We start from the raw sequence: 10000 nt of genomic DNA, 5'->3' as shown, positions 1-10000 counted from the left end.
GTCAAGTTTGTGTCCATGGTAACAGTGTTTTGAAGAGCCTCCAGAGGGACTTGTGAAGCGCCAGCTCTTCCCTCTCCTGTAAGGGATACATTGTGGAGAGTGCCGAAGACCTGCGGAAGCCACTGACCTGGAAGTAAAGCACAGGTCACCGGGCAAAACTGAGCACAGCCTCCAAAAAAGAAAGAAAAAAAAAAAAGAAAAGCTAAACACCGCCTCCAAACTCACATCCCATCAAGCTGGTGTGGTGGGAAAGTTTGTACCATGCTGTTCTGTTCTGTTCTGCTACTTCCTGCTTTAAAATAATGCAGTTACACACATAAACACATGAAAGCTGCTGGAAACAAACAGACTTTTAGTTACACAAACATTTCTCAAAGGCAGAATTTTGTTCTCAACATATTCTAACACAAATGGCCATCTGCTCCTGATCTGGCTAATAAATGATCAGCAGCTTATCATTTAGGAAAAGATAAAACAATGTTTTTTTATTACAACCCAACACATGTAAGTATTAGGATTACTATTTAGAGTAAGTCATTCTCTAACTACAGTTAAAAGAAATGTTCGCTAACACTGCCAGGAGGAAGCTTTTTAAACTGTAGTGTCCAAGTTGTAATTAGTAATAATCATAATAATAATAAACTTTATTTGTATAGCACCTTTCATACAAGAAATGTAGCACAAGGGAATACATAAAATTAACATAAAAACATGTTAAAAGCATTGATCTAAAATGAATAACATTAATGTAAAATGGGATAAAATAATAAATTGTTAAATAAAAAGATATTTAAAAGACGTGCTGAGAAAAATGCACAGATTTGTAAAATGGACAGATCTCTGATAAAAACCCCCAGAGAGGGAACTTTACCGTTGCATTAAACACTTGACTGAAAGACGGACATATCCGAAGTCAGTAGTGGTCACGCTGATGCCATCTTGGATCCAGGCAGGGGTCCATTACCAAGGCAGGTGAAGTGGATGTGAAGTGAAGTACTATGTCACTCCTGCTGAACAACCCCCAAGGACGGAGAAACGCAGGTCAAGTGCGGGCGTCCACCCATCTGACACCGAGACACGCAGTAAACCAAATGCCACTCCAGACAACAGGGTAGAAGGGAAAATCCTGAAAAGTTGACTTTCTGAAGATGCCGGCTGAAGCTGAAATCGAAATGTTTTATTGGTGCATGTGTACATATACGGTCGGGCACTAAAACAGTTCATTATATCACTTAAGTTCCAACAGATGTAAAGACAGTTTACCACCCGGGGGCCGATGTTGGTAGCCATTGCTTAATCCCAATTTATGATGTATTTGAACCCTCCCTCTATTTCCCTGTGCCATGATTCAAATCACTATGGTTACAGAACTACATATTACTAGTTGGGGCCTGTCTCATCAACCCTGTCTCCTAGATTTCTGTAGATTTTGTAGGAAATGTAATCGCTGTCTGGATTATGGTCAGTCAGCGTCTCCTCACGAAGGAGGCAGCGGCAGGAGTCGACAGGAAGTGGTTGAAAGGGGTTGGCAGACACACAAAGTGCAACACAATCGCACCCATTCTCAATAACCTCAAAGGAAGTTAGCGTGCTAACCGGCTAGCACTGTGGCATCCAGTCGGCCCTGAGGAAATACAGCTGCACGGAAGGCGTATTATAACCTCTTGTGTTGTAAATGCAACAATGGTTGAAGCTCTTAGCGAACGACCAGAAAACAGTCAGCCAATCAGAAGAGAGGCTGAGATAATAGAGCTCCAGAGAGAAGTGTGAGAGGAGAGAAGTCAAACTACACTGAGGTGGTTTCTGGTTCTTAAGACCACAGATATATCTTCTCATGCATTCTCAAATGTAATCATGCTACAGTCACTTCAAGTGGGGTCAATACACAAAGAAAACCAGAACACTATGTCAAACAACAAAAGCTTTTTTATTATTTCCATTATCACTTTTCTCAGTCAATATCGGCAGGCATAATTTGTTTTAGGCAGAACAACGTGGAGTGAGTTCTAGAGTGAAGCAGTAAGCAGAAAAATAAATAGTAGTGTGTACAAAAATACAACCTCACTGTACAAACGCTGCACCGCACAAAGCAAAGAGATGGGAGGCTCATCACACCTCAGACTCCACTGACGTATGGCACTTTTTAAAGACTGAAACAGTCGAGCCTGAAATTATCATCAGGAAACATGCGTGTGTGCGATTCTGTTAAAAACAACACATTAATCAGGTGTGTGTGTGTGTGTGTGTGTGTGTGTGTGTGTCACACAGGTAGGTCTGTAACAAGTCCCCAAACATTTGAAGTCTTGTGCGTATTTGTCTTTGGTGCGACTGAATGAGATAAATAACAATAACAATTTAAATGCAGAAATGCACTGAACCACATCCTTTTCCATCCAAAATATTTTTTATCAAGTTGTACGAGTAAATTTATATGAAATACACAGTTCAAAATTAGGCTGCCTCTGAAAACTGTGATTATTGGATGGGATTGATTTTCAGTATTGGTTCTTTAAATCAAGCTTGTACTATATATATGTCAAGTCATTTTGTATTTAGACTTTAATTGGTTAATGTACGCTTGTATGCGCAGCGGACTATAAACACTCAGCTGCAGACATCAGAACAAATCAATCAGAGGAGGTCAAACTGCTTCTCGTGAGCGTCCAACAATACAGTCACCAACAACAGCCTGACCGAACACGAGACTGCTTTCTGTTTTTCCATTTTAAAAGTACCTGAGTACCTGTTCAGAAAAGAAACACAGGATCTCATAAAAGTGCAGCCGTCTCATAGATAAAGTATGATATGGTTAAACCGAGCAGCACTGTAGATGCAGGTAAAAAAAGAAAAAAGATCAATTTCCACAAGTGTCAACACAGATCTCGGTCACTCATGCAACAGAAAGTGTGCACACAACTGGTAAAACTGTCTTGGAAATCTCTCGTGCGACGTAAAAAACAAAGAGTGTCATGCATTTTTCTTTTTTTTCTTTTTCTTTTTCTTGTTTTTTTTTTTTTTTTTTGTCATGAGCGATCAATAATAATTCCTAATCTTTCCACTGACGGAGCAGCAACACGGCAGATCAAAACATGACAAAGATGACTCGCAGGAACCATTAAAAAAAAGAAAAGAAAGCAAGAAGACATCCTCTGTCTCCGCACTACTTGAAGCCAATCATGGGTGAAGCGCTGAAGAAATGCTGAGCAAAGAAACTTCACTTCTTGCTAAACACACTTGCGAAAGACTCAACCACAGACTCCAGATATGTCAGTTCCAACAGCAGCAACCTCTCACTGTCCATCATGCATCAGGGCTATGCAAATGCAAAAAAAAAAACGGTTAAAAAACATCAATAGCAGCAAAATATGAATAAATAAATACATCATATCACAAAAACACATTCATCTGTGGACTTACTCCACGTGGCACAGATCACAACAGAAAAAATAAAAACAGACGTTAAGAAAAACATTTTTTTTTTTTTAGACTTCCAGAAATATCTTCAGTATTTTTGGAGCTAAACTACACTACACACTGTAGACCAAAGCGTCAGTCCTAAACACACCTCATTGTGGATAAAATGAGGACTTCCCGCCGAGGTCTCGATGCTGCAGGCGACACATACTGAACCTACAGTTTGCTACTGTACGCTGGGCTATCAAACAGGCATCAAAGACCCCCTTCGCTAACGGGCCGAGTGGTGATCGACGTGTGGCCACTGCTCTGCAGGTGCTCGATGGGACTCGAAGGTCTTGAACTGCGACGGATCAGTCTTTGCTCTCAGTGCGCGTTCGTCTGATGACTGAGGAGAAGAAGCTGCGGCCTTGCAGCGGCCCCATCAACATGGGAGCCTGGTTCTTGTGGACGATTTCAATCTGGTGTGAAGGAGAAAGAAGAGTTGAAGGTTTAGTCTGGTGCCGAGCTGCTGGTCACTGTAAGATCTGGAAGGAAACAGACGCCGCGTTTCCATTGCGGATTTGTGCGAAATAGAAGCGATTTCTTTTTTAGAAAAGTCAACAAAACCCGATTGCGACTGTTCTTCAGGTGAGTGATGTTATGCAATATCATTAAAATCAAACATGGCGACAGATTTCCAGCATCTGCTGAGAGTATGTACAATGACATCGCTGGTATCCACCACAACAGCCGTTGTCGAAGGCGATGACGGAAAGTCAAACCCCTTATAACTGGCAGCAGCAGACAAGTCTGCCGTCTTAAATGTTTTTGGATGTCATGCGACTGCTCACATCAGGTCGTGCGATTTAGATGAGGAAAAAACGGGTTTCCAGTTCACTTTCGCAGTCATTTAAAAACCATAAACCCGGAGAATCTCTGTATCTGGAGACTCTCTCTACGTTCTGGTGCTGAGAGAGGTCGCTCAGTTTGTCAGGTCACCAGGTCCAACAACTTTTCAACTACTGTTTCACCACCGGAGAGGGTGGTTTGAGGTAAATTGGTTCTCCAAGGATTTACAGAGGTTCTTGAAGGAGGCTCCAGTGAGTCCTTGGCAACACCAGCAATCAACAGTTCATTATACCCACTGCTATCTCCTCGCAACGTCATCAACAACATACAATCCCCCATATTGGTCCTGAGTCCATATGGCTTCTTGTCAAATGGGGTCTGTTGGCATATGAGTGTATGTTTGAGGCTCCTAATGTGACAAAGTTTGAGATTCCCTGGGGTTCATGACTCTGATAATGAATGGCATCATACATTATGGTAGATTACGGTAAAGTATGGACTTATGGGTATAAAGTCTGACGATATCCTGTTTTCCAACAATGATGATGCCTTCTCTTCTGAAGGCTGAAGATCAATGGAACAACAAATATCAGCTATCTAGGGTTGTCATATTAAGCACATAATTTATTTGACTGTTGCACTAAAAGACTAAACGCAGTAATGGGGAGAGGAAATGCTACCATCTGCATTAAAGGACCACATTCACTTCAAAGGACAGCTGCCATTTATTGTACTTGCACTCTTGACTCCGCAGCAATTACCAGCTTTTGTAGGCTTTCTTCCACCATTAAACGTGATTGAACTTAATGTTCCTGATGTACTTTACAATATGCATGATAACCTTTTTGGGAAAGACATTGGGGCACAGAAGGAAGATCTAAAGGAATACCTGAGATTTGGGCCCTGTTTTAAAGATGCAACATTAGGCATTTACATGTATCAAGAGCCCCAGTTACAGAGCAATATGGCACAACAATTAGATCAAATGAATTATGAACTGTATGTAATGTTCTCCATCAAAAATCATCCAAGCTAAGAAAACTGTGAGGGCATTAAATACGAGACTTACCTAAGTGGGATTTTTTATCAAAATCATACAGTAAAATCTCAGTTTGTAGCAGTTGCTACAGACCTAGTTATCAAAGACACAGTGATACCCGTCAAACGCCACTTCAAAATGCAAATGGCTTGACGGTGTTAAATATGTCATGCATGCAGAGGAACAGAGATGCATTTGCATAGTTGTTGTTAATAATTAGTAGGATAACATCCCATTTCACCTGTCATGTTTTTATAAGCATTTAGCAGGTCAACTGATTCAAATTCAGCCCCGACATACAGTATGAATAACTCGCCGTGGAGATCACTGCAGCACATTTATGTATTGTCAGATCCAAACTTTGCTCCTGTGGAGTTGTGCCAGCAGACACAAGAGCACTTGCAGGCTACTCATTTTGTCATGCATTGGGTTTTTCTAGCTTTGCCTGGGCGATCCATATGTAAATCTCGGCAGCACTTCATCTGCAGTGGTGTTGTAATTAAAGCTAAACAAAACAGTAATCAACACAAACTGAGGAGTTTCATTTGGAACTTGGGATAGAGAGCAAACACTTGTCGAGGTACACGTCGAAGATGTAGACGGTAAGCAAATTACAAGAAGTAAGACTTGCATCATCAAGTATTTGTTATCATAAATTACTGCGCAAAAAAAACAAAAAGCAATGATATATGGGAGAAATGCAAGGAACAGATATCTGCCCTGGATGCCAGTCTGAAACCAGTCCTTTAAGAGCCTCATAACAGTGAATTTTTATATTTTTAATGATCTTAACGCTCGTTTTCTTTGTTTTAAATCTTATCATCAACCTTTAACTGCATTGTGTTATGCTGACAGGTGTTTGTATTATTTTGTCCTCCCTATAACCCTCACGAAGGGAGTAAGACTGCTGTGTTGATTGACAGTTGTATCAGTGTTGAGATGTCAATCAATCACGGCCTGTACACGCCCACACGGTCCTGAGAAGAGCTCCAATCAGGCGAGTGAGACCGTCAGTGCAGGTTGAGTAATGACACTCTCAGGTCTCTACAGCAGTAACTGAAAAATCATTGTTTTTGTTGATGTTAAAGATCTCACCTTGCTGCAGTGATGTAATAGTGCGCTCTGTTCTGTAAACCACGACGTCACTGTGATGTGTGAATAAAGCTGTAACAGACGGGTGTCGACAAAGATGCTACAGACTCCGAAACGTTCAACCAGAATAATCTGGTGAAAAACTTCTGTTCAGTCCGGTGTCGACTTCTCTACGAGCTGCTGTTAAACAGTCCGGTGTATAGATTGCGCAATATATGGTTTGGCTCAACTGCGGCTCTGTGCGATTCACAATGAGGAGACGTTTAATGACTTACAGTGCAGGGAGTCTGCATCCAAGGCTCACCATCAATCTGCATCGGGAGGGATTTACTGGTTCTGTGAGAAACCGATAAGACATCTTGTTACAGTGAAACAAAAATCTGCATTAAAAAACAAACACACTTAAAATGTCATATCAGGCAACTTCACACGTTTCTCCAAAAGACAGGAAGTGATTATTTTAATATTTCAGTTCACTGACCTGATGGTGACGGAGGAGCACTGTGCCAGACGTCTTCCAGCGCTCTTCAGGCCGGTGTAGATCTGACCCATCTCCATGGCTCCTTCCAGCCCCACCACCTCCAGCAGCTGGTCAGACAGATCTAAAACACGAAAAGACACGTCTTCAAACAGAGAGTCCAGCCAACTGGACACGTTTCTATCACACAAGTCCTGTGTTGATATAATGGCATTGTTATAATACATATCTAAAAACAAGACAATAAGAAAATGTGTCGTTCTCGTCAGACGTGAGCACATATTATACTATGCCCTCAGAGTAGAGTTTTACACTGCTAAATATGCTAAACGGCATTATTGTCTGAAAACCAAGAAGTAAACACTGAAATTTAATAAGAAAGTGAGAAAGGAAAGAAAGTGTGAAGGAAAGTGAGGACAGATAAAAGAATATGACATGTTATGTTCCTCACTTCAGACTTTGCCTTCTGCTTCTGAAACATTTAACATTCACTGTTAAAACAGAAAAAAAAAGAAAAGAAAGAGGCACCAAGAAACAAGAAAAACAAAACAGCTATTAATTAGATTGCACCGGCAATGCAATGCAATCTTGTGATAATATAATTATTAATTTCTCTTCTGTTTTGCAGTTATGAGCATTGATTTTGCCCCTGCTGGAAGCCCAGTGTCATGCAGGGCCCATCTGTTTCAGCGGCCCGTTCTGCCTCCGACTCTCCATCGACTCGTCCCTCCACAAATTAAGAAGCTGCTGCCTCGCTGTTGGGAGTATAGAGACACTAATTGAAACTAAGACCCATTTTTAGGTCCTTGGTGCGTGCGAGCGAGTTAGCTCGCTGTCACCGGTGCTGCTCTGTCGCTGTCATGTTTATCTGAGCCGTGTTGGTTTCCTGTAGGAGTGTCGTAGGTAATGTTGCTGTTGTTGTGAGGTGTTGTTGTCGCTGCCAAGCTGTGGTGTCCAGCTGTCACCATGGTGATGGACATGCGTCCGTCCCTATCTCAGTGAGTGCAGTGCTTTCCAGGGTCGGAGTGGAGGAGTGTGTGTACATACACAGCAGACCTCTTGACACTGGGCTTTAAAGCTGCTTCCCCTCCCCCCCTCATGACTTCTCACGTTAATGCAAACAGCTCACACAGACTCGCACTGACACGTATGATGGACAGCGTCACCAAGGCGATAAGGCTTCCTTGTTGCCCGGGGCTACAGAGATACAGTATACCCAAGGGTGCTTAGTGTGGGAAAGACCACAGAGCCTCTCTGCCAAATACAACAAGTTGAGGAGGACTCCTTACCGCCAGTGGATGTTTATTAATAACACAACTAAATATGTTTGTCCTGCTTTTTAGACCAATATTAATAATAATAACTAATTGAAATAACTAATTGAAAGGAATAGTTTTTACACTTTGGACATTTTTGACACTTTGACATAATTATGATGGATATGTGGTAAAATCTTTGGTTGTCAATCCAAAACAGTTGTAGATTGAACTGTGAGACACAGCTCTGACACAGTGTCAGTGAAATTTAGGACGTGTCTACAGCTACAACCCAGAAATGTGCCACATTTTGTAAGCACCATTTTTAAATAAAGTTTAGAGGGGGAAAATGAAATGAGAAAGAGGTCTGATGGACTCTTTGAGAAGAGATGAGATGAGAAGACTGAGCCATGAGACTGTTAGCTTAGCTTTAGCATAAAGACTTGAAACAGGAGGAAACTGCTAGCCTGGCTCAGTGGAAAGATTACAAGTTAAGCCTACCAGCACCTGCAAAGCTCAATAATTAGCACGTTATATCTCATTTGTTTAAAGGTGCTTTTTGTAAGTTTCTTGCTGGGAACGGCTGGTGAGGATTGTCGCTTGCAGAGAACTGGCAGCGCTACGTCTTCAGGGCAGATTGGACGCTACAGCGAGTTGCTATCTTAAACTGTCGAGATGGGCCGGTGCTAGCTGGTTAGCATGCTAATTTTAGTAAAAAGAAGAGCTGATAAAAATAGAAGCAAAACAAGAGTTAACATTGGTGAGTAAAGGACAAAAATTTGATGCTGAACTCACAATGTTTCTTCTAGACTGGTAAGTAAGCAGCTGTTAATGCTGATGTTGGCTATATAGCAATAGCGAAACTTACAAATACCTCCTTTAATCTGTCAAAAACAAATAAAGCAAATTACAATTTACATTCCCAAAATATTGAGCTACTCCTTTAAGATGTTACACAATTTTGTTTTGAGCAAAAATAAGTATTTCAACTCAATAAATAACTACTTAAAGCCCAGAGATAATGAATGATGTGAGAACATGTTATGATGTTGGACCAGGACTTCAAAATAAGCTTAAAATGAACCTACACTTAATGATTTCAATAAAGGATAGTGAGTGAAAGCCAGATTTAGTCTAGTGTGATTTAGTGGTGAATTTCCATTTTTATTTCGAATCCTCAGCTATTATTTCTCATATTACAGCTGCAAATGAAATACCTGGAACAAGGATCAAAAATAGACCCTGTCAAATATAGAAACAAAGTCATCGTGTTTACTGTCCCAAGATAAACTGGGAGAAAAACTGAGTCACCCAACTGTTTATGCCAGAAGGAGGTTGAATTGTGAACACACAAGATAAGCAGCTGGTGGCCAAATATAAACCCAAACACCCCTCACTTAACCTACAATCAAAACTGATGTGGCTCACTCGGGTGATGGAAGCAATATTTGACTGTGATAAACACACAACACACACACACACACACACACACACACACACAAGACACACACACACACACACACACACACACACACACAGAAGGTGACAGTGGTATGAATGAATGTCCATATGGGAGATTCACAAAAGGAGCGCTGTGGCTTTAATCTCAGCCATGCCTTCCCGTCAGAGTGTGGGATTAGAAACGGCGTCTGTGTCACTGTCAAACAACTACCTGTCGAGGCCGGTGGCCGCACTGACACATGTGGAGCGACGGGGTGAGGGCGAGGGAATGAAGGAGGAACAGCGAGGGAGCGGAGCGGGAACAGCAGCCGATCAGCTGAAAGTAAAACTAAAGAAGAATGGCGGGAGGAGCAGGGAGGGCGCGTGGAGGCCGATCCTACAATGAAAGCTTCATGGGGCTTGTCATGGGGCATCAGTCCCCCCCACCCC

At 41.7% G+C, this 10000-nt stretch overlaps 2 protein-coding genes across 2 annotated transcripts in view; both read right to left on the bottom strand.

The window, feature by feature from the left end:
• etv1 (ETS variant transcription factor 1) overlaps positions 1-99 on the bottom strand; it is a 23261-nt gene extending 23162 nt beyond the window's left edge. Inside the window, exon 1 of the mRNA XM_023393387.2 lies at positions 1-99. This exon is cut by the window's left edge and continues 57 nt beyond it. The gene's annotated coding sequence lies outside the window, so the exon portion shown is untranslated.
• A 1809-nt stretch (positions 100-1908) lies between these two features.
• dgkb (diacylglycerol kinase, beta) overlaps positions 1909-10000 on the bottom strand; it is a 70576-nt gene continuing 62484 nt past the window's right edge. Inside the window, exons 23-25 of the mRNA XM_023393437.2 lie at positions 6858-6978; positions 6652-6712; positions 1909-3875 (exon numbers count right to left, since the gene is read on the bottom strand). Coding sequence (XP_023249205.1) covers positions 3768-3875; positions 6652-6712; positions 6858-6978 — 290 coding nt within the window. The 3' untranslated portion in view covers positions 1909-3767. The remainder of the gene's footprint in view (positions 3876-6651; positions 6713-6857; positions 6979-10000) is intronic.

This window comes from Seriola lalandi, unplaced genomic scaffold, assembly GCF_002814215.2.
Source record: "Seriola lalandi dorsalis isolate HSWRI2012SDOR001 ecotype SW California unplaced genomic scaffold, Sedor1 jcf7180002054934, whole genome shotgun sequence".
NCBI classification, from domain to species: Eukaryota; Metazoa; Chordata; class Actinopteri; order Carangiformes; family Carangidae; genus Seriola; species Seriola lalandi.
The sequence above is the reverse complement of the archived record's forward strand: the minus strand, read 5'-3'. Positions and strand labels throughout refer to the sequence as shown.